This window comes from Grus americana, chromosome 7 (assembly GCF_028858705.1).
Source record: "Grus americana isolate bGruAme1 chromosome 7, bGruAme1.mat, whole genome shotgun sequence".
Classification (NCBI taxonomy): domain Eukaryota; kingdom Metazoa; phylum Chordata; class Aves; order Gruiformes; family Gruidae; genus Grus; species Grus americana.
Window position 1 is genome coordinate 10055542 of NC_072858.1, and position 24334 is coordinate 10079875.

At 44.8% G+C, this 24334-nt stretch overlaps 2 protein-coding genes across 3 annotated transcripts in view; one reads left to right on the top strand and one right to left on the bottom strand.

Annotated features, from left to right (window-relative positions):
- NRAP (nebulin related anchoring protein) overlaps positions 1-1667 on the top strand; it is a 53781-nt gene extending 52114 nt beyond the window's left edge. For both annotated transcript variants that reach the window (XM_054832779.1, XM_054832777.1), the window contains exon 42: positions 1239-1667. In XM_054832779.1, the coding sequence (XP_054688754.1) occupies positions 1239-1340 (102 nt within the window). In that variant the 3' untranslated portion in view covers positions 1341-1667. The remainder of the gene's footprint in view (positions 1-1238) is intronic.
- On the bottom strand, positions 705-23971 carry HABP2 (hyaluronan binding protein 2). Its single transcript, XM_054832784.1, has 14 exons — positions 23826-23971; positions 15820-15856; positions 10676-10804; positions 9334-9441; positions 8794-8910; positions 8308-8427; positions 7135-7306; positions 6600-6694; positions 6225-6471; positions 5217-5359; positions 4743-4877; positions 3083-3228; positions 1994-2194; positions 705-1298 (listed from the first exon to the last, which is right to left on the bottom strand). Exons 1-13 carry the CDS (start codon positions 23892-23894, stop codon positions 2033-2035), a joined length of 1680 nt encoding a protein of 559 aa, XP_054688759.1. The 5' UTR covers positions 23895-23971; the 3' UTR covers positions 705-1298; positions 1994-2032.
- Positions 23972-24334: the final 363 nt, after the last annotated feature.

Here is a 24334-nt window from a genome sequence, read left to right on the forward strand (position 1 = left end):
AAACCCCAACAGCTCTGCTCTCTAGAAGGCAGGCAGGCGCACATCCTGCTTAATGCTTTTGAATACTCCCTGGAGTCTACAGTTCTCCCCATTATTTGAACAGAATATATATACTTCCGTCATGAAGCTTTTTGGCTTTGTGTACACCTTAATTTGAAGGAACCTCTCAAGAGAATTCAGCACTGTCATGGCTGAGGGATTCCTGTAGGGACTAGGAAGTGCCACAGGATAGAATTTACTTATACCATGGGATGTGTTTCCCTTAACTTGTGGATGTTGTCAGATCTCCAAGTGTCCTGGTACCTCCACGAAAAGCAGAAGTAGGGGTGGAAGGGACTCCCTGTACAACTCCCTTTCTCTTTTCCTAATTTCAGCAAGATGCATCTGTGTTGCCATGTGATCTCCACTGGCAACTGTATTGACAGGCTTAGTGCAGACTCCTAACAGCATAATGTGTGCTGTGGGAGGCTCCCCAGTACTGCGGGAGGCTTTTTGCAAAGGGGGAATGCTCAACCCTCCTCCATCTCTGTCCAGCCCAAGGTGCAAGAAATTACAAGCAGGGATCTTCCAGGTTTTCTTTCTCCCTACCTCCACAGGGATGACTTCCAATCTGCAGCATCCCAGCACAAGAGAGCAAAAGTCCATACAGGGCCTTTGTAGACTCTACGATTAGGAAGCATTAAGTTACAATAAAAGAGAAGTTCTGCACTTTAAATACTTGTTTCATTTCAGTTTTAACTTTGGCAACAAGTCAAACAATAAGCCAGCCCAAGAGAAACAGGACATACCCGTAATTTACATTCCCATCTGAAAAGTTACTCAGGAAATAAATTATAACTGTGGTCGAGGAATGCAGACAGCAGGGTCTGCAGGCAATATCTTCTTAAGTCCTACATATGATAACAATCTGATGGTCCCAGGGAAATCTACAGGTGTGCAATCCACCTGGAACTCAGGTGTTTGCTGGTTTGCTCGTTATTTAGGGCTCAAATTAGAAATTAGGATTTGAGCACATTTAGTCTTTTGATATGTGTAGTATCTGACTTACATGAATGGCTCTCATTTTTGCACTTTTCTGTGGTAGAGATTTGCTCAGTGCAGAGCAGTGATTCAGATTTTGCTTATTTTTTTGCCACTTGAGGTAATTTTTAATGTACAAATATTTTTATAGAATAATTGTTAAAACCTTCTCCTGTCCGCTGGCTGTCCTCACAATTTAGTTGGTTTTGATTTAACAGGACCAATTGGAGATGGAGGGATCTCAGCAGGTCACAGTCAACCCCGATGCTTCAGAAATTCTGCAAGTCAAGAGAAGGAAAATGCAGCTCTATCAAAAGTAAACAGAAACATGACATAACACAAATAGATTTTCATCTTGTCCTGCAAATCATGTAGCTTTTCTAGTTTTCTGGAAAGCACAATAGATGGCATCTAAGAACTTTTTGTTTTGAAAAGCAGCCTAAACATTGCAATTTATAACATCTTTCTATTTTTGTGTGGATATTTTATCACTGTATGTATTACAAAATCTGATATTTATTTAAAGCTGTAAATGAAATTAGTACTAGGTGACTGGCAGGCTCACCTTTGTACTACAGATGAATTAACCTGATTGGTAGAATATAAAATAATTTGTAATGAATAAATCAGATTAATCTTATTCCATACTTCTAATCTTTGGAGATTTTTATGTTCATGGATTATTGGCACCACTGACCTAAGAGAATACAAAAGTGTGATTCAGGTGGCTTAACAAGACAAAGGCCAGTGGAAGCAAAGTTATCAATGACTAACAAAGGGCATGCCTTTTGGCGGACATCAGAGAATTTGTTCTTGATTTACATGGTGTATTCAGATCACAATTAGTTCTTTGGTCTTTTTCAAATCTTCCAAAGAGAAAAATCAGATGCCATGAGGAAATATCAATAATATGTTTGGTCAAAGAGGAGGCATTTGGGGAAAAAATAAAAATAGGTAAATATCTCAACCTTACCATTTGTCATTCCAAAGCTGTCTCTTAATGAAGTGACCTTTACTTAGACCGAATTTTGGATTTAATCCAACTGAGAAATGTTGTCACCTGGGTATAAACTCCTGGCTTGTTTTTTAACCCACACTCATCACCCCAGCTCACAAGGCCATATACGTAGTAGGAGCCATTTTCTACACAAGTTAGTGGGCCTCCGGAGTCTCCCTGAAGAGAAAGAGCGCACATGTCCAAAACATGAAGCAAAATGTTAACCAAAATAAGAGTGCTCCTCAGCCATCACAAGACTTTGAAGCTGTAATGATGTATTTTTCCTATCGGATGTACCATCAGATGCTGCTCAGTTCCTCAGTGGACTTACAGTTCTGGAACCAGGTCAAATGATACCAAACTTTTTGGATTTAAGTTTTTGTTTGTTCAAGTCTGTGATATACATCTGACAAGGTCACACGAAATTTCCTAGACATGAAAGTACCAGGCATTCAGAGCTTGAGCTTGGAAAGATACAGACGTGATCCTTGGTGTAAATGAAAAGACTTGATCTCTGCCACACCCCTCAAAATAATTTTATTCTGAGCTGACTGGTCTCATTTTTTGTTTTATTGGCGATTTCTATTGCAAAATATGCTTGCAGTGGTAGTTTGCACCTCAGGTATGTTGTTCAAAGTCTTCCCTAGCTTAGAACAGTATAAATATGAACTTGCTTCACATTTGCACTGGTAGTAATGGAAAGAAATATCAATCCTGACTTTCCCTGCAAGTCTTAGCTCTGATAGTGAGAATCAAATTAGAATTGGTGCTCATGGCAGAGGCCATAATAAAATTGAGAGAAAAAAGGCAAGTTTTCAGATTATTATGACAAACTGCCTCAGAAGCCAGACTTTCCAGGCTAGTCTCTAACTGCCTGTGGCTGACAGTGACAACGTTAGCTCTAGGGATACACATCTCAAACTGAACTGAAGAAAGACGATGGCTGTTGAAATACACTGATGGGAGAAACAGATACATACGCAGCACCCTGCCAAAGCTATTACTCTGCACAGCCTGACTATTTACACAAAAAATTAGTGTTCAAATACAGAAAAAGCAACAGACCTGACAAGAATCAGCTCTGGGTCTCTGAAGATTTCCCGCACAAAACATGCTTTCATCCAGTATGTGATCATATGCTCTGGGTGCATTGCATTTCTTCTGCGAAATCAGTTTGACATTGGCATCTAACAGCTGACGGGATAGTTCATCTACGGGATGTGCACCAAAAAAAAATGGAGTCACCTTCCTCCCAGTCCTGTTACATGTTGTCTTTGTTCAAAATAGGAGCTTGCTTGCCATTTGGATGGGAAGGGGCAAGAGCAGGGGGGGTGCATGAGCTAGCCTGGGAAGAAAAGAAGTATCTGTCTGAAAAGATAAGGGTTAGAGCTGGAGCCTGGAAGCTTCCCTCAGGACACTGAGTTGTTGCCTGAACAAAAGCAAAGTCAGGTATTCAGAATTTGGCTCCGATCAGCTCTACCTGTCTAATCCTGCTTTTCAAAGGTGCTGGTTGTCTGCAGCTCCCACGGGTCCCAGTGGGACTTCGAGCTGCTCAGCACTTCTCAGGCTGGTGCCATTAGATGTTTTAACACGCAAGCTAATGAAACAGATGAAAACTGAAAATCATGCAATATTTAAGGGCAATGATTAATTACAGTGAATCTAAAGACATAACTTGACATCTAAAGGCAATAGCCAGACTTTCAAAGCACTACATCTGTAGATAATTAAAGGTGGTTTATAAGTTTGGTTCTGCTTGAGTTTCAGGAAATATTCCATTTCTGCAGTGATTTCCTGAAATGCTAATAATAGCTCTGCTCAAAGAAGGAGCCATCTAGTTTGAACACGTACAGGGTACTTGATATTCTTTGTTGGGAAAAAAAAAAAAAAATCCCCGTCCCCTTTTTAAGAGAGACTTTTTATTTGGAACTTTTAAAAAAATGTCCATTAAATTCTGTTGCTGCATTCTGATCAAATGAACACGCTTGTCTCTTGTGGACTTCAATGAGAGTTACATCAGAAGGGAGAATTTGGTCCTATGTATCGTATCAGGCTGTATCAGTCACAAAGCACTAGGACACCTACTGCAGCCTTAGTGACACATTTTCCTTCTGCTGCTTTACAGCAACACATCAATCAGAACATGAGAAAATGCATTTTTCAGAAAATTGCCATTATCTTTTTTTTAAGCATAGTAATTTCTCCCCTTAGGATTTACCACGGGCAAGAAAGGTTTTGGATAGAGCTGGTTGAACTTGAAAAGATTTGGATTTTTTTTATTATTTTTCAGCGCATCTGAAGATCCAGATGCTGCTTCTGAAAAGCTTTATCCAACCCAATGGGCTGGAAAACCATGTGAAAGTTCCCGTCTTTCTTGGTCCTGTCTTGAAACACACAAACTATACAATAGCCTCTCTCTTGATACTTTCTTGCTTCTATTGCTGGCTTCAGATAAAACCATGACATGGTGTGTCAGATGGCAAGCAAAAAAAAAGATGCTTCGGGGATTTTTTCAGAACTCTGAAAGGTTTGGTTGGTCTAGCAGTTGGAGATTTCTGCTAATGAGTAATTTCCATGGCAGGGTTTAGCCGTTCTCAGTTTTGAATTCCATGTCTTGGTTTCACTAAGTGCCTAGGTCCACGTTTGGATCTGGCAATTGCTACTGAAAGTACCAGCCCACCTTGCCATGGAAGTACCCACCAAAATCCAGCTAGCCCACAAATACCTGTCTCTGTCATGCCCCATCCAGAAATGAAGCAGTCAGTCCCAATGGGAAAGAAGAAGTTAGGTAGACACACTGTTTTCACATACTTTGTTTCCACTGCACAGTGTCCATCAACTGGCTTCAATTTAAGTAGTGCTGGAGAAAAGATAAACAACAACAAAAAGTATTTTTTGCAAATATTAATCCCTAACCATCATTACCAGTCTGTGACACAACGCTGCGCAAAGCTGTGTATACCTGATGTGCTATTTGCACTACATGCCAGACCTGTCCCTCTTGTTTTGCTCCTCCCACACCGTGACTTCTGCCTGCCCATCACAATTCACATCACGAAGATTCAAATGGGTCTAAACCACAATTTGGCCTAATTATTTCCTAATTTTACATTGACTTTAGTTGGAGAGAGGTGCTTCAAGCCTTCAGACCACTGAGTCTGGAGGTGAGCCACATGAATATTCAATAAAAGGGATTTACCAATATCATTGTGTGGGACACCATCCTTCTCTCTGTATTTGTAATGTACGATGACCTTCTCCACATCAAATATTTGCTCTTGATGCTCTTTCTTCTTGAGGTCTTGCTTTCCAAGGGCTACTTGGAGATTTTCTGCTGGATGTCTGGGGGGAAAAAAAAAAAAAGTAAATTACATGCAGATGTTGTCTATCAGCAGTGGTGAAAACCTGCACCTTCAGTATCTGGAAGTCAAGATATTGCATGGCCAGATTTCCTAAGATTGTTGTAGGAGGACTTAGGCAAGTGGTGGTGTCAGGCAATACACGTGCTCTTAACTTGTTGCAGTCATGAAATGTGGTGATTTAAAACTGCATGAACATGGTTTTCTGTGCATTTCAGGGCAGAGTAGCAGTGTGTATTCAGTCTATTACTGTGGCTGTGACAATGAGTGGCAACTCACGGAGCCATGGGAGTACAATTGCTTGCCATTGTCTGGGCATACTTAAAATCATCTGTGCTGGAATGACCTCCAGAGTATTATTTACCAGTTTCCAAGGATGGTGGTGTCTGACCTATTCAACAAAAACCTTGAAGGAAATGTCATATTCTAAGCTAGCTGCCACATAAACAATTGAAAGCAAAATGCATATTTTGGCTGCTCTGGAGATCTTAGTTATGATGCAGTATGTGATGTTGCTTATGGTATTCCCTAAAGTTTTCATGGAGTCCTTCTTTTATACATTGCAAAACCTTGTTACTGTCCTCCTTTTTTCCTCTCACACAACTATTTTAGCTCATTTTAGGTGAGTGGGGGGTAAGTTTACTTTGTTATTCTTCTAGCAAGCACCATTTTCAAGTGTGTGTATATATATATTTATGTATGAGTTCTTTTTTTCACATATATGTTTTCCTTTCAATTTGATTCCCAGCAATCATTTCAATTGCAAATAATTTGGATTCCAAACTGTCTTTAATAACCATCCTGATTTTTATACATTTATCTACCCTAGGAATAGGACATGCACCTACTCAATGCAGTGCCCAGCAGTAAGAACCCAGCATGCTTTAATTAGCACTCCACCACAGAAATGTGTGCTCCTTTTTGAAGTCTTTATCTGCAGAGATGCCATCCAGGGATGTTTGCCAGCTGTGGTCTTAGCGCCACCATAGATCCTCTTGAGTGTCTTTTGAATTTCTGGTTGTCCACATGTTTTGAATATTTCATTTGATCCAGGTTGGTCTGTTTGGCTGTCTACTGGCCATGGGCTCTCTTCAGCTGCGTTGAAAGAGACATCAGATGTATAATGTAGAGATAATATCAGATTGGAGGAGTTGAGTAACAGGGAGTCACCTGCTGTCTGGACCACCTACATGCTGCCAAACAGCTCACTTCTAATTCTTTACCTGTTCCTGAGCAGGGTGAAATGTCACAGAAGTCCCATTCCACTTTGTGATTTTTTCTGATGTAGCACCAGGGTTTTTCATCCTCATCAGGATTCCTGAAGGGAACAGTTGAGGGCATCAGCCAGCGGGAATGGGAAAATCGCCACAAAACCAGTGAAGGAGCTGAGGATGCTTAGGGGAGCAGCCTCAGGCTCCCATATAAGAGTCAAACTTCCAAAGATACTCTTTCATAATATTTGACAAAAAAGATGCCTGAGATAAGAGAGTGGGGCTTCTGTTATTTTACTATCCCCATACCTATCTTAACCCTAAGAAAAATGAGGGACTGATTCAGGGAAATGATGGCTGCTTCTGGAAGCCTCACATCAGTACAGTGACTTAGAGAATGCATCTCTAACATCCTGGTATTTTATAGATGGACAGTGTCTAGAAAGATGTGGGATCTTAACATCATCAGTTTGTCAAATTCATGAGCAGTTTGTCCTCAGTGCTCTCTTTGATATAGATGTCTACAGTTGCTTCTTCAAAATATTACCTGCAGAAGTTATGTTCACCAATGCCATAAGAGTCAGCGTCCTCCATAAAGGCATTCATAGGGTAGTCCAAGAGAGCGTGGGAATTCCAGTGCAGGCAGGTCTTGCCGTTCACTGCTTGGTTCACTTTTCCCCTGTACCTAGAGGAGGCCTCTTCATAACAGTCATCCAGTCCTGTAGGAAGACAATGCTGATATGAAAGTGACTTTTGTGTTGTTCCTTGCCCAAAGTGGTTCCTCTTCCTTCCCTTCCTTGCCATACGTTCATTTTATGGATGATCAGAAGGACCTACTGGGTCATGTAATGATATCCCTTATCCTACATAGGCCAGAAATAAAAATAATGTCCCAACATCTGTCCAGCTTGAAGCTTGACTGACTTCAAATGCCTGAAACCTCTTTGCAGGGTAAAGACCTAGCAGCTAAGAGCTGTCTTAATGCCAAAGCAGAATTTCTTCATCAGCGGCCTGGGCAAGAAATGGTATTAGCAGGATTAGACAGCAGTGGGCACAGAGCTGCTGTCATGCTAGGGCAATGGATGTGCCAAAAGGAAGGTTGTGGGCTTGTGAAACTAACCTGCAGGTGAGGTGGAGGAAGTCACCTGCAATATGGAGCATGTTGTGGTACACAGAGTTTGAAGTGCAATCAACTTTTAAAAGAGAAGGAAACAAATCCTTCTTGGAAAAATATGTGTGGAGTGTGGTGCCCATGGTGGTGCTGCAGAGGCAGAAGGCTCTCCATGCAGGCTGGGGTAATCCCACACCCTTGGCCACCCATCCATTTATCAGTAGCTGTCCCCTCAGCCTGGGGAGTCACAGGCAAATGGACATGAATCTTCACTACATCGGTTTTCAAATGTTTAAGGAAAGCCCGATGTTCCTTCCCCATGGGACACGTGCAACCTCTGGGAAATGTGTGCTCACTCATATACCAGTGGGACCCTGCTGCAGCACACTTAGAAAACATCAGTATGGGAAGTCTTTTGAGTCCCTTTGCCAATGGTGGCTGCAGAAGTCTGCCTCTTCCTCTGACACTCTCCCCAAGGAGGCCAGCGCCCCAGGTGTAGTCAGGCGCTTGGTGCAGTGACAGCATCAGTTAGCGTTGCTGCAGGGTGAGGCCAGCCCTTGGTTGTCTGGAGGCTTTGTCCTTACTCTCTCCCCTGGAGCTGTGACGTACCAATCTCGCAGAATCTCCCTCTGAAAGATTCAGGGCACTTGCAGGTGAATTTCGATCTGATTCTGTGCCGTATGCAGATACCTCCATTTTTGCATGGGTTTGGCCTGCACGGTGAAGATGCTGTCAATGTGGAAAACACAGAACAGCCTTGTCACTGTGCTGAACACTGTACAGCCACTCACATGCCCGATGGAAACTGGGGAGAGCTCCCACTTAGCCTGTTGGCTTCGAGATCTTATAAACTCTTGCAAAATGCTTATCACCGGGGGTTTTACCAGTGACCGAGCCACCGCTCTGTAAATCAAGCGTGACTCATCACTGACCAGCCCCACGGATGGAAGCTGTGCCAGACTCAGGCTGGACGATGAGGGCAGGATGACCCTGTGGTGGGCTGCATGTGATTTCCCACCACTGACCACCCACAGTGAGGTGACCTCTCCGTGCTGGCCCCAGCACAACTCACTCCGTGCTCTGCTGAGTGCTCACCTTGGTGGCAGTTGGGTGTCTTGTAGGGATGATGGCAGCTGCACTGAAAATAAGGTGGGGTTAATGTAATGAGGCAGTCTCCCCCGTTGCACCTCTGCTCCAGACACATGTTCTTCACTGTGGAAAACAGAGGTACTTCATCAGCATTTGTGTGTGCACAAGAACTGTGTCCTCGCAGGGAACATGGGAAGACATGCTTTCTCCTGAAGCTCTGAAGAGGCTTTCATTTGGGATTTCCCTTCTTGTTCACTGTATCTATGGCAAAAAATCTGCAGGACCAATGAGCAGCTCCCCACTGCCCACCTGGCTAGGGAGAGAGGAGTGCTTTCTGCACACCTGAAGTCTATTTTACTGGATACGAGTAAGCTACGGACAGGAGCTAAGTGTAAGACCTAAGAACATGACTGCAGTGGGCTGTCAAAACCCTCAGCCCGGCTGACAGTGGGCTTACCAAGCCCTGTGTTTGCTGCCATTGACAGAGCTGTAACAGTAACACTGGATGCCAAATTAAGGAGTGTAAGTTAGCAAAAGAGCGATTACCTTTCTCGCATGTAGTCCCAGTGTATGGCTCAGGGCAGAGACAGCTGAAGCTGCTTCCTCTGTTTTCACACCTACCGTTGTTCTTGCAGGGGTTGGAGGAGCATGGGTCTGCGGGAGTAAGGATGGAGATCTTTTAGGTTTACTTTGAGCATCTCCATCTTCCACTTTCTTGCATTTTCTGACTGCAGAAGGCTACCTTCCTGGGCACAGCATCCTGTGTGACATGTACTGTGCTTATGCATCAGCTCACCAGCCACAGGAGCAGCTATGAATTGCTGCAGAGCTTTGTGCAAGCTGTAACAGCTCACAGCTTTGAGTTTGGAGCTCCTCAGCTCCCTTTGCCATGTCTATGATAGAGATGTAACGGGGCAAGTCCCTTCTTTTGCTCAGGGACAGATTTGCCTCTATGGCAGCAGCAGAAGCAGATGCCTTAAGAGCCAGAGGTGGCCCTGGGCATCTGCCTTCATGCACTTAGTGTGGAGGTATCTGGATTTGGCATTGTCCTGATTGCATCATGACACTAAATCTCCCCTGGAAAAGCCATCCACCACCAGTATGCTGTATCATACACCTGGGTGGCTTTGCTCCAAGGGAGCAGGCACCCGCTGAGAGTCACTTGAGTGCTCAGCCTCTCCACTCCACTCCAGGCTGCCAGGAGCAATTGGTGTTGGGGACAGCCACATGCCAGCTCTGCTTTCTTTGTACCAGGGGATAACCCAGGAGCTGTTGCAGGCAATTTCCTTGTCTCTCCTTTTGTATTCCCTGAGCAATCTTGAGGATCCTTTCCTGTTCTCCTGAAGTTTGGAAGAAAAGAAAAGAAAAGAAAAGAAAAGAAAAGAAAAGAAAAGAAAAGAAAAGAAAAGAAAAGAAAAGAAAAGAAAAGAAAAGAAAAGAAAAGAAAAGAAAAGAAAAGAAAATAAAAGAAAAGAAAAGAAAAGAAAAGAAAAGAAAATAAAAGACCCTGCAACTGAGAAAAAAGAGGAAAAAAAAGAAAGGAAACCTGCTCTACATTTGGTTCCCAGCATAAATACAGAACATATATCCCATGAAAACAGCAATTACATCTTACAGTGTCTATAGACAAATAAGCCTGTGCTTTTTTGTAGTAGCAATCAGAAATGTTCTGCATGATCAGAATCCATCCTGTGAAACCTGGAGATAAAACACAGGCTCCTTACAAGAGAAATACAAAGGAGAACACTGCAAACAATCCTCCTAACTCATCCCTTTGATGCAGGCATTTCGAGAGCAGGCTGGCAGCCGAGGCCTGCCACACTCGTGCTGCAAGCAGAGGGTTGGGATTTTACCCCTTCCTCGCCTCCCTGCCCACCCTCAGAGGTACCTTTTGTGGTATCGCTGTAGCCAAAAAATGCCTCAAACCAGTCAGGGTCCTCCGAGGACTGCTGCTGGAGGGAGGGCTTCTGCTCCGGTTGTGTGTATTCATCGTAGTACTCGTAGTTGTCAGCCTCGTCTGCAGGGAGGGGTGAGAAGAGGGTGGAGGAACAGAGGAATTAAAATGACTAGAAGGAGAGAAGGAATGCGAGAAGTTATTCCCTGGGATGGACAGTACTTTACTCCTTCAGCTGATTTGGGATGTCAGCGGGTCTAGAGCTCGCATCACCTCAAGGACCAAAGGTGCCGTTCAGCTCTTCCTTGGCACAGGCAGAGCTTGCCCAATGCCCAGCATGGCCACCCTGAGCACCGCTGGCCCCGGCCCTGCCCTCGCTGCTGCTCCTGGAGGGCGCCAGGGCCCTGGACGCCCAGCCGGCTCCTGCAGTGGCAGCCTGGAGGGGACATGGTGGGGGGCCCTGCAGGCGTGGGCAGGAGCTCCCAGTGCAGCACCACAGCCGGGGAGATGCTGATGGCTCTCGCCAGCACAGGCAGAAAAGGAGAATTGGATTCCTACAAGAAGGGGTTTTCTTTGTCCAGCCTCTTTGATGACCAGCATCACTGCTGCTGCAGCGCAAGGCAAGACCTTCACTGGCACATGGGTGCCTGCTGCCTGGGGGGACACAGAAACCCTTTTCAAGGGAAACTGGAGAGGAGCGAGGGCCCAAGGCAGCTGCACACCTGTGGGGCTCCCCATTCACAAAACCCCTTTTGAGGAGTGAGGTCCTGGCGCAGCAGGAAGAAGCCTGTCCTTGCCTCAGTGGAGCCTGCAGCCTCCCGGCAGCCCAGCGCCGGCGGGACCCACAGCTTTGCCAGCCCACGTTTGGGGGGGACGGTTGATTAAAGTGGGCTGGCAGCTCCTTGCACAGGTACGGCTGCTCCCGATGGAAGCCACTCCGGTGTTTCAAAGACAAGCTATGGTAATGAGCAAAGCTAAGCTACGTACAGAGACATTTTAAAAAGCTCTCCCCTAGGGCCGGACCGATGGCCCCATGGATAATGCTCTGCCTTGAACTGATTATTGACTGCATTATCTTAGTTTTCTCTCCTCATTCATTCGCTTGCAGCCTTTATCTTTATTCTTTCTTTGCTTCTGGAAAAAAAAAAGAAATTCCACTTTTGTACAATGGGCGTTTTATATTTCATATTAAAATAGAACCGTCTTTTTTTCTTCTTTTTTTTTCCTACATGCCAACTCTCGTTTCTCACCAAAAAAAAAAAAAAGAGGAAAGTTTCACCTCATTTATTGCTATGTCAAGTCAAGACTCCTTTTCCTCAGCTCATTATTTCCACAGGAGCTGAGTCTCGACAGTGTGCAAATGTTGCAGAAGTGTGTGCCTTGCTGAGGAACAGAAGGATCTCACTGGAAGATAAGGACATTGTCTACAGTGAACAAAATTAAATTTAATGTGATGTAGTTAAGAAAGAGAAACAAAAAGAGGGTTTTGCCTGAAATGCAGCCTGCAAGCTCACTTTGTCGGAGGGGAGATTTTGCAAGTGGATTTGAATTTGAGGGAATTGTCTGAAGGAGTCTGATTTTTGTTTCCCCTGTTTATTTGCAAAATCTTAGTGGGGAACGTGTGCTTTTATTCCACAGATGCTTCAAAGAAGTATTCTGAGGGATGGGGTGCCCTTTGTATAGAAAAGACATACCTGTTAAAAGTTATGAGGGATGAAAAAGGGAGTTGCTGCTGCCAAAAGCAGACTGCAAACATGCCCAGCGTGCTTTACAGAGGCTGGTGAGGACTCTCTTGAGTCGGTAGAGGAAAAAGAAGTGCTTTGAATGAGCACAAATAGCTAAGCCATTGTAGAAGCATCTACCATGATTTTTAAACCAACTGCTCAGTGTAAGTATGGTGTTAAGAAATGACAATACTGTCACTTCATTTTGTTACATTGGCATCATTTCTTAGCAATGGATTATTCATTTATTAACAACACTTGTGAAATTACTTGTTGACCCATTATGGACTATTTTGAGGGCATCTCTGTGGTAAAAGCCAAGTTGGCCAAGATGCAATTCACATTTTGCAGGGTGTCTGCTTCTGGTGGCTCTGCAAGGTGGAGGAGCACAAACCCCCATTTGCACTGATGGGACAGATGGCCCTCGGGCAATTTTGGGACAGGTTAGTGCACACCTGAGAGCAGGGTGGCACCTGGCAGCCCTCGAGGAGGGCACTTTTGGGTGGCCAGGGCTGAGGTTGAGCAGGTGGCACAGAGCAACCCCCTCATGGGCTGGCAGTTACCATTAAGTGAAACTTTATGACCAAGCCACGGAGTTAAGGGTGCATGCGGAAAGGGCTTGGAAAACATCACCAAATCGTTTTGGGTATCCTGCCTCCCCGTGGGAACAGTGGGAGTCGGGACGCTGAGCTGCCTGGCTGGGAGACCAGCCAAGGTGACATGAGAGTACAGCCGACCTGAGAAATCACCAGCTTGCTCCATCACCATCCCTCTTTATGGAACTGTGAAAGAGAAATAGCTTCTATGGGCCACGTGAGTGTTGCTTCCCATCTCCCAGCTACTCCATGTCCTCTCCAGTTGCACGAAGCAGTGAAAAACAAAGAACAGAAAACCCTGACTTGGGTACATGACATCAAACTAAAAGGTGTCTTCTTATTTATCATTGCTTCGACACTAAATAACTATTTGGCTTCCACATCTCTTATTTAAGAAATGCTCCCATTCCATTTTTTTAATTATTCATAACAAGCCATAGGTTTAGTAAAGCAAAAACAACACTTTTTTTTATCTGAGCACATAATTAACGCACAAAGTCTGATACACTGATTGATTTAAACATATTACTAAATCAGAGTGTTCATTCTTTGTAAGTGCTGGAAAACCTTAACATACTTAAAAAAAGCAGTGATCTGACATTTGTCACTGAAATGTGACTATTACATGAAATTAAATTAGACATCCTGCATGCAAATTTTCAAAGAATAACTTTCCTCTGTGTAGTACAAAAAAAATCCCCCATAACTGATAGACAGAGATTGACTTTTAAAGCTTCAAATCAGCTTTGAGGTCTGGGTGATCTTTTAAACTGCTCAAGCTTTCATCTGCAGTTTTTTCACATTGCCAAGAACTGTCAATCAAGTGATGGATTTCTGATCAATATCCTCTTGTTCATTAGCTTACACGGGCTCTCTGTTACGGAGAGAACAGATATCCCAATGCTGGCAGTCACACTGTTTTCAAAACCTTCACTGGATCAAGTCATGACTAATGTTCCGAGTGGGAAAGTGATGCATTAGGACGCCATCGAGTGACCTGAATTGCGAGGTAACTTTGTTGGACTGCAGTTGTCAAGATGAGTGATGTGCAAAGTTAAAGCCCATTGCCAATGCACATCAAGAGCACCAGAAAGTACTCAGTGTTTATTCAAGCTCTCTGAACCTCTCGGGATTGACTGAAATCTGGCCTAATTTAAGCAGGATGAGTTGTCCTACCACCTTTCAAAATCCTTTTTGTCTCCAGCTCTGAGAATAATGTAGTGTTATTTTTATGAGGCTGAAATCCTGACTGCATTTTAAATAACGAGATGTCCCCCATTTACTTCTGCAGAGATGAGACCTCACGGTATTTCCTCCCTTCCACGCAGGCTGTGGCTGGGAGTATCTGGGGCTTCAGAAAGAAATTGTGAAAAAAGCGAGACCAGCTAACAACAAAGCCAGCAAGCCTTTCAAATAGTTTTGGGGCTGTTACTTAAAACCAGTTTTACAGAGCATTTTCCTGGGAGGGACGGGCGCTGGGCGAAGGTGGACAATGACGGCTGAAGGTGTGGGGACTCGTAGGAGGATGGGAAGCACGACAGGACAGAAGTAAGGACCATACAACATCAGGGAGGGAATGAATAAAGAAATTGCGAAAGCTCCATCATTGAAAAGCAGATCAGCTGGTTTGCGCAAGGTTTGTGTGTAAAGCCTACATGGCTCTGTGGCCAAATACTTGCAGAAGTTAAATACTGAGCTCAGATGCGTGAATGATTTGGGTATTTGCTTTCCACACACATCTCGTTAGAAGAGCAACATTGACTTGGAGCAAGAAGTGGCGCGGTAGGAGCTACAAGGCTGCTGGACTTGCAGGTTTGACCTGGAAGCCAAAATGCCACTGGAATGAAGAGGAATGTGGCTGAATTGTGAGTGCAGAGTAAAAGAGTAAAAGAGTAAAAGAGTAAGACTCTTGTTTGCAGGAAAAGGAGGAAAAGTCATGTAATACTTTATTAACTGTAAATTATAAACTCAGACCTAAGAGCTACTGAAATCAAGAAAAAGAGGAGCATGGTTTGCCTGCAAAAATACTAAACTTAGCAATAAAACAGTAATCCTTTACATAGTCCAAGTGGGCTGCAAAAGGATGTACAAATCCTCACACAATATCTACAGATCCTCACACAACATTCATCACAGCTTTTCTCTTATCAACATCTTAATGCTGCATCAATGATTTTTACTTGCATGAGCTTGTTAACACTTTTTCAACCTTCTTGCACTTTGGAGAAAGCCTTGTGGGAATAAGTTCCACAGTTATGTGTATGCTGCAAGGGAAAGTTAGCCTTCATTTATTTGACCTTCAATTTGCACGCACAGATAGACTCTTTGCTTATCCTTCTGTGAAGTTTGCAGCCCAGCACTGCGACTTCTCCTCCAGCCCGTGACCCAATGCGTCACCCAAAGCTGCGTTGAGCGCAACAAGCCACAGAATGCCAGAAAAGTCCTGGCTTGGAACAGGACCAGGAGTTGCAGGTGCAGTCCAGGAGCACCCCATGATCAGCTGCAAACTGGTACCGCTGTTACGCCTCTGTTTTGGGCTCCAATGTGCCAGACATGGTCCTGGCTGGGACCCGATGCAGCATTATCCCCTGCACCGACACACAGCACATATACAGGTCTGAAAGTGCTCACCATATTACCTGTCCAAAGTCAAGCAGCCTTTCTACTTCATCATAGGCCTTATTTTAAGCTCAGCAAAGCTGCACATCAAGTTAACAAAACTCAGCGCTGGGCACTAGCGAAGGCTCTTGATGGACCATGGCACCAGCCTCTCAGTGTTGTGTGCAGAAGTTAAAGTGAAGAAGTGGAAACCACTTACCATGCAGCAGGTTGGCCAGGGAGAAGAAATGGGAAGCCTGCATGAGATAAAAAAGGGCAGAGAGTCAGTTTGGAGCTAACTGGGCTGGATTTTAAGAGCTCTTTCTAAAGATTAACAAAATGTCTTAAAAAGCCCACTGCTCTCAACAACCTGTGCGGGAGCTCTGGCTTTTCTGAGCATCCAGCCCAAGCTGCAGGCTGGGCGTGCTTTGGGAAAAACTTGTCCTGAAGAAGTTAAATTGCCTTTTTGCTTATCAAGTGACGGTGCACTGGCTATTTGTCTAACTCCTCTGAGATACGGACAGAGGCCATGCTCCAGCCGGCTGCCAAAGCTGGAGGACGGGACGTGCTCAGGCAGGGCAGAGCGGAGGTCAGGCAGTGCGGCACGGCCCAGGAGCCTACGTCTGGTGCTGCTGGTGGGATCTGGACCTCCAAACTGGAAGGCTGTCAACAACCTTTGGATGGAGGAGAACATTTCTGGCACTTCCCGTGAGGAAACGCCATGTGTCTGCCCTCCAACGCAGGGCTCCAGCCTTTCCTGTTTGGCTCATGATCAAGGGCAAGTGACAAAAGGGAACAGAAGAAGGAAAACAGCTCTCAGCCTTTGAAGCGTGTGAGTGAGGCTTGTCTGAAAGGAGATGCACTGGCTCCACACCGGGATGTATCCCCCGTGTGAAGATTTCAGCTCACTTTCCTTCTTGCTCTAAATCCCAGCTGCGGACAGGATTACCTGCCTGTGACAAGAATACGTGTGCTAACAGCAGGTGTAAAGAAGGAGATTTGGAGCTGCTATTCTTCATTCCTCACATGATTTGTTAGAAGAAAAACGTATTTCCATACAATTTAACACTCATAATCAAGGCAGTATACATACACACACACTCACATACGAGTATTATGTGCACCTAGGAATTGCTACAGAAGCAACGAATAAGAAACAGGACAAAAAAAGCTCAGAATTCAGATTTGCGAATATTATCTGGAATATATAAATGAGTTTTTGCTTCAGGCACATTTGCGTCCCTCTTGTGTTTGAGCCAGGGAGAACAGACACTCCAGCACTCCCTTTCCCACTGACTTTAATGAGAGCGATGTCCCCTGAACCGCTCAGCGGAGCCCCTTTCCAGGTGCACTTAAGTGAGCCACACACATACATAACTAAATCCTTTGCAGCTGGAAGGACACACGCACTCACACAATTGCCCCCCCGAATGAGAGCAGAGATGATGGTAAATGAGAAGGCTGTAAAAGCTCTGCCCTTGGTGTATATGTTTCTTGAGTGCAGGTACAGGGTTCGTCAGATCCTTTGCCAGACCCTGGATGCAATGGAGATTATAGAAGGAAAAGGTCTAATTGCTCCATTTACAATTAGTGGTAGCGTTCATCCATGAACACAGGCCAAAACAAACCCTGCCAGTGTACTCCTTTCTTTCGGAGGAACAGATGAAACAAAGAACAAGGAAGCAGCAACGGGAGCAGGATGAAGCAAGAAACGTTTCATCTCCCTCCCCAGCTCTCCACGGCGCCCTGTTGTGCTGTTTGCCTGATGGGCTTGGGAAGGGTTTGGGGGCAGAAGGGTTTGAGTTCAGTGAGGTTGCCCCTGCATACGGGGCAGCCCTTGACACCACGCGGGAATGTCAGAGGGTTTCAGCCCAGGCTGAGCAGCACTCGACTGCATCATGCTGTTCTGTGCCTCGGTTTCCCCCAGCTGTAGAGCAGAGCTGATGATAGTCTCACGACGCCCAAGGGGATGGCTCACACACCAAGAAAAGAAGAAAGATGAAAGACCTAGCACTTTGCTGTACTACTTTCTTTTCCCACCACCCCTCCTGTCCAAGCACTCCTCCATGGGCAGAGCTGCCTGCAGGAGGGCAGATACTCTGAACTCCCTCTTGCCATAAACTGGTGCCCTAGAAAATGTGCAGGTTTCCAGTAACATCCTTCAGAGCAGGCAGTGGCCTGTACTCTAGGGCATCTGAGTCCCAAATTTTGGTTCCCACTTTTGGATGAAGGCCTATATTTGCTGCCACAGTACAAAAGTTACTGGGATCAAAATCTCCTGCATCACCTGGCACAGAGAGTCCAAGAGTTGAACCCAATCTTTACCATAAGGCTCCGGTGTCCCATTTTGTCCTGGGGCTTTTCCCTGCTCATGCGTCTGTCACAAGCTGCAGCAGCAGAGCCGTGGGGACAAACCCCAGGCAGAGCTGACGTCTCGCTGTGGAGACTTTTCTCCTCCCTTCTGAGGTCCACTGGACCACTTGCCAGACCACACTGGTTCTGAAGCCTTTTCACCTGCACTAGCCAGCCCAGGGCCCAATTTTAGCCCTTTGACTCCCTGCATGAAGCTTTCCATGGCGGTTCGCAGCAGAGGAGGGAGAAGCGCTCGACTCCTTCCCTCCTGCCCGCTTGAGCTCGCCCTTTCCTCCGTGCCGTGGGGGGATACGGGATGCGGAACGGGGGATGCAGGAGGTGGGATGCAGGATGGGGGCTGCAGGAGGGGGTGCAGGCAGGGCAGTGAAGGCAGGGCCTCCTGCCTGCCGTGCCGTATTGCTCATGGCCAGCAGAGGAGGATCTTGTCCTTCCGACGAGGTGCAATACTGAGCCCAGCCAGGAGCAGGAATCGAACAAAAGGAGGAGGAGGGGAGGGGGAGAGAAGAAATTAGACTGTGGGGCTGGCTTCACCAAACAGTCTCCTTGCTGCAGCTCGACACCGATACTTTGTGTGCTCTCTCAAGAGGGAATAAAATCGCTGGATCCTGTTCGTAGCAGGTCCGTAGAGACGGGGGACGAAGCTAGAAGAATTTGCGGAGAGCAATTTTAAATTTTATTACTTTAGGCTCATAAAAAAGAAACACTGCAAAAAAAAAAAAAATCTGGGAGAGACATTTTATACGGGTACCGGTGCATTGCTGAGTGTGGAGCCGATTACATTTATAGGGCTTCTAGAAAAAATGGTGGAAAAATGGCTGAAATTCAAAATATCCTAATTTCACCTGACCTTTGTTGTTGCCATCATCGTAATGATTAGCACTTCACTAAAGCTTCATTTCTCCAAAGAACTATCAAAACTTTGCTAATTGGGCTTTGTACCAAGGTTAAACACTGCAGATACATGATACTCTGCATTTTTCCATTTCAACTCCTCAAGAAAGAGAGACTAATGAAATGTAATAGATTTCAAAGAGTAATGCCAGAATCATGAGCTTTCTTGGTCTCAGGACAGAATCCTACAGCTCTTTCTCAGATAAAAATGTCCAGTTAATCTCTGGTGATACTTTCTGAATAAAGCCAGGAAGATTTGACCCCAAATTCAAGGGAAATTATTTACAGCTGCCAAGGGCATTCTGCAGTTGAACTGTTGATTGTGTCTCAGGTACATTTGCTACCCCTTATTACAATCAAAATGAATAATTAAAACACAAAAGCAGGTGGAGAAACAGGCAGCACAAAGGCGACAAGCCAGGGTTAGGCTGTGAATTTACACGTGTGCAAAACAGAAGTAATTCTGAGAAAACAGCGTAGCTACTCAGGCTGGCATGACAGGCGAGCAGAGGGATGAAAACTACCTCCACACATACACACACTTTGCAACAAAGCACCATGGGAGTTCAAACATTAAACTGCATTGGTAGGAATTGGCTTACTCACTTGATTGCACTAAGTCATGCAAATTCTCCTACAACTTGCCAAGAAGTGGCCTCCACAACAGCAAAACAAATATTGCCCCCTTCATTTGTTCTTCTGGGCAGTCACAGCTTCATAGCTGAGAAGGAAGTGGGATGGGGAAGAACTGGAGAACAAGGATGGATATTTGATCAACTTCCATCCACGACTGACATGAGGCATGAAGGAGCCAGGAGGGCAGACACAACTACTGCCTTTTCGTAGTGAACCCCTTGATCCCGCTGACAGCTCTCAGTGGGAACCTTTGTCTGGGCTTCTCGCCAAAGGAGGAGGGAATCGACAGTTCTGATGCTCTTACAATCGGCCAGATTTTTGCCTGCAACCATCTTGGGTAGTGACAGTCTTTGAACTTCAAGGGAAAGTGGCTTTTCCAGCAATGACATTGTATTTCTCAGCCAAGGCCATGGTTGCAGTATAATGAAAGCAGGGCATATTATCATCTGGAGCACACATGCAATACATGTTGTATTTTTAGCCTGGGAAACCATTCTCTGAAAGGATTCCACCAAAACCTCAGAGCTCTTCACCTCTCTGCTAGCAAGACGTCTCCTGCCTCCACACTGAAACGCAACATGTGCCTCAGAGTAAATGACATGTTCCTTATCGACTGGTCCCAGGGTACACAGAGAAGTTCACATTTAAAGTCTTCATTTGGCTGATTATTCAGCTGTGAACCTTTCCCACCTGATACAAAAACCACAGGGATCCAGGAAAAAAGCAACAGCCCTCGGAGGTGCTGCTGAAACCAGCTTGGTTCTCTGCACAGGAGTTACCTGCTCCTGTTTTCCAAGAGATCAAAGTTTCCAAGTTAATCTTTGCACCGTGAGAGGTGGCCTGCTAGCAGCTGGCTGTTTTTAAAGTTGCTCAATGGTGGATGAGGTGTGCTTGCGCTCCCAGGTGGAAAACAGGGTCAGCCTTGGATGCCACAACAAGGGGAAGCTACAAAATCTTTCAAGGGGGCTGCAGGAGCCAGCCTCGTCACACTGACACAAGCGTGCCGCGCTATCAAACACTTTTGCAGCCGGTGCCAGGAATGCAGGTTATACTGCTAGACTTAAAGCTTATGCAAAGTCATTAAGTCCCTTTAGTTACACGGGATATCAACCTGCACGCTTCAGGGCATAAGCTGATTGCCTTCAGGGGTCAGCGAGGAACGCTTCCCTCTCGGAGAGCACGGTGCACAATTAGCTGGGGGCGCTCCCAAGGCTTTGTTGCTTTCCTGCTGCATCAGGCAAATTTAGGTGAGCGCTGCAGAAGGGCATTACACCTGATGGGCCACAAATTGAGACGGGCTTGACAGGGTTCACTTCTCTTTGCAGTGATCGGTTCACAATGCAACGGAGCATAAAGCCCTCGCGTGAGCGGTGCAGTGCTGGGGAGAGGGTGAGGGGGAGCAGCAGTGGGAGTTTACTGCAGGAATAGATCTGCTGGTGGGTAGAAAAAGACATCAGACAGAGTTCACTTTGGGACACCCTAAAATGTTGGTCTCCAAGCACCTGAGGCAAGGAAAGACCTGTACTGCTGGTAACAGCTTCCTACCCGCTGTGGGCCAGCTAAGAGATAGGCACTGATGATAAGTTCTCTTTGCAACTGTTTGATCTTAAGCCTTCCCTTTCTGCTACTAAGTGCACTTGGTTATTGGACTGGGCATGGCTAGTGACTTCAAAACACTTTCCATCACAACTAAGAACACATCAAATTTCTGAAGTTCTAAAATATTCAGTGAAGAGCCACCTCTGCTTCTCTGACTCCTGCGTTTCTTCCTCTCTGCTGCCAGGGGTGTTGAGTTTGGAGGGAACACTGATACGAGGAAAAAAGCCTGATCTGAACACCTGTTTATTTAAAAATCACCTTTTTTTTTTTCCTGCAAGCATGTGCTGAAGCACTTTAGAGGGTTGTTAAATGGGAGCTGCAGCCTGGTATATGAGCAGCTCTGTCACCAGGGTGTTGTGGGCCCAAATTGGTCTCGTCCTGTTGTGGATTTCTCTAGCCCAAGTCAGCACAACGTTTAAGCACACCATTTAAATCTGTGTGTATTATTTCAGAAAAGTTGCTTCAATACAAGCCCAAGTCAGGGAGGATAGGCAGCTGAATTGCCGTGTCTGAATGTCGATACAACCTGCTGCAGCAGAGCTCTTTGGATTTCTTTTTGGCAAAGTAAGGAGTACTTAATACAACACCTTATGGCAGGCACATTTCTACTACAGGATCTTGCGGAGCAAAAGCGTATTGATTTCTCTAAAAGTTCCTGCTCTTACAGAGCTGATGTGTGCATCAGTGAGGACCTACTGAAATTTAAAAAAAAGAAACAAAACCCAAAAAAACCAACCAAACAGCCTGAGAAGACCTGTCATGTCTGAAGAGACAATCTTTGGTGCAGTTCCATCACATATGCTAAAATAAAGGACCAAATTTTGTTCTCCCTTGCACCCAGCATGCAGCTTCCTGCCTTTTATGGAAATAGTTGGATTCATGCAAGTGAAATCAGTTTCTCTTCAGGTAATATGAAAGAACCAAGTGGAAATTTTTGCCTTAGGGTCCTGCTCCAAACCCACCAGGTCCATGAATGTCTGAGTGCTTTCCTGTTCTATTTTCACTGACTCGATACAAGCTACTGCCTAAATCTACATTTGACTTCTGCTATATTTCACCAATAACATTTATTAATCAGAGTGTTACATATAAAAACTCCTAAAACCAGAGTAAAATAAAAATGAGAATGATGAAGGTAGATAGTTCTGGGAAAGGACAGATATAGGACTTTAAGGGTGTTTTCTATGGTTTCAGCAAAATGCAAAGTCTATTGTTTTTTCGTTCAAACTATTTCAGTGTAACTTTTTCTTTGGAAGAAATCATTAAGGCAAAAATGTCCTCTCATAACATGTTTGTCATGCAATGGTCACGTCACGGCGACTCATTCGCCTCTTTTTTTTCTGGGATCCATGCCAAGTGCTAAGCCAGAAAACCTTGTTAGATTAATTATGAAGAAAAAACATGTTTTATTAAAAACTAGCCTGCTGAATATTCTGTCGTGCTGCTTCTCAGTGACAGCAGAATTGCTTTTGCATTTTAGCAATGTTAATGAATTTTCAGGGGCAGGGGGAGATACACACTACATTTTCCAAAGCAATATTTACTGCAAGTCAGATTAGGATTGTCAAAACTAGTGAATGAATCTAACATTCAGGACTAGCTAGGAAAAGTCTGTGCAAGACTTTGTGTTGTCTAAGACTGCACCTACATCTTCCTCACTGAGTGTGAATTAACACAGTCAATTCATGATGAGCATATTTATATAAGACTGGGTTCCCACAACATCTGTAAAACTGGCATTGAACCACCCTAGAACTGATCCCCCCAGTAAGCTGCCACATGTACCGGTGGATCAAGTGTGCCATATCCACTGCTGCCAGCGGATAGATAGTCCTGATGATACAATAATTAATAAACACCCTATTGTCTTGTGAAAATCCCTGATCGTAAATTCGTGGAGGTCTTCAAAAAGATCTACAACCCATTAAAATCCCTTACTATACATTTTTCCCAAAGGAATCAATTTAAACATGTCAACATCTGAAATTTTGCAACGCATTTCAGTAAATATGAACCTGCATGCATAGGAACCGTCATTAAGAAAGCAGAGGTTTGAAAGAACCTCAAATTCCTTCATAAGAAAATCTACTTCACTGCAGTGCTTGGAGGAACAAAAGAAATGTTTTTAAAACTGACTTTTAACTTTGCTTTGCTACGAGTCATTCTTTCAGTCATCTTTAAAGGGGAGATGAATAGATTTGGGAAAGTATATCGGGCTCTGCCAGAGCAGGGCTCTGGCCATCTCTAGCTATGTTGAATATTTTGCCATTAACCTTCCTTCCACGTTAGCGGCAATGATAATTCAGCCATCCAAAACATATAGCCAGGGTAAATTTAACCTCTGATGAAAGAGATTGCAAAACCGCCAAGCCGGCGCATAGCCCTGACCTGTTTAATCTGACACCCAGTCCCTTCAGCATGATGACGAGCAGCCCACGCTGCAGCCCAGAGGTTTGGAGCATCGCTCAGCACCCAGGGCTGGGGGAGCGACTGCACTCCCCAGCCTCGCACACCCCTGGGAGCGCACCCAGACGGGCCACTCCTTGTCACTGTAGGTATCTGCTCCAGAAAAAACCGCATCGGGCTCTCCTCTTAAGCAGCGTTTACTTGGGCACCTCGCTACCCTGAGATGCGGATACTCAGCTAAATGCTCCAGCTGCCCGGGAAGGGCTCAGCAAGGACCAGAGCTGGCACGTGGCAAGAAAAATGATATAAAAACATACTCACGCACAAATGTGTGTTCCCTAGGAGAATGACCAGTGGAAGAACCTGGAGGGTCAAAGCACTGTTAACCATCCTTACGCTCGTTTTTTCTTGAAATTAGCTTTTTCTTCTTGCCTACGTTTTTACAGACAAGCCACAATCATTCGAGAGTTAGCTAATTCAGTGCAAATAATTAACTGTGTTTCAAATAGTGTTTAATGTTCAACAGATTGCCCTGATCAAATAAGCGCATCCTGTCCAGATAATCACTGCACTGACCGCTGGTAAACGTTTCAAATCAGTAAGTATCAAAGATGGGAACAGTATAAATTAACAATGAAACACAGTATTTTCCTTGCATTAGAATTATTTTTCAACTATTGTAAATTGAAAAAAAAGTATGAATCAGACTTACTTCTCTCCCTTCCACCTGAAAAAAAACCAGTGAGATATAGTTACAAAATACAAGATTTTTAAAAACATGAAAGTGTGCTTTTTATTATTTTCTAAATTTCAGACCTCAAGGTTCATGT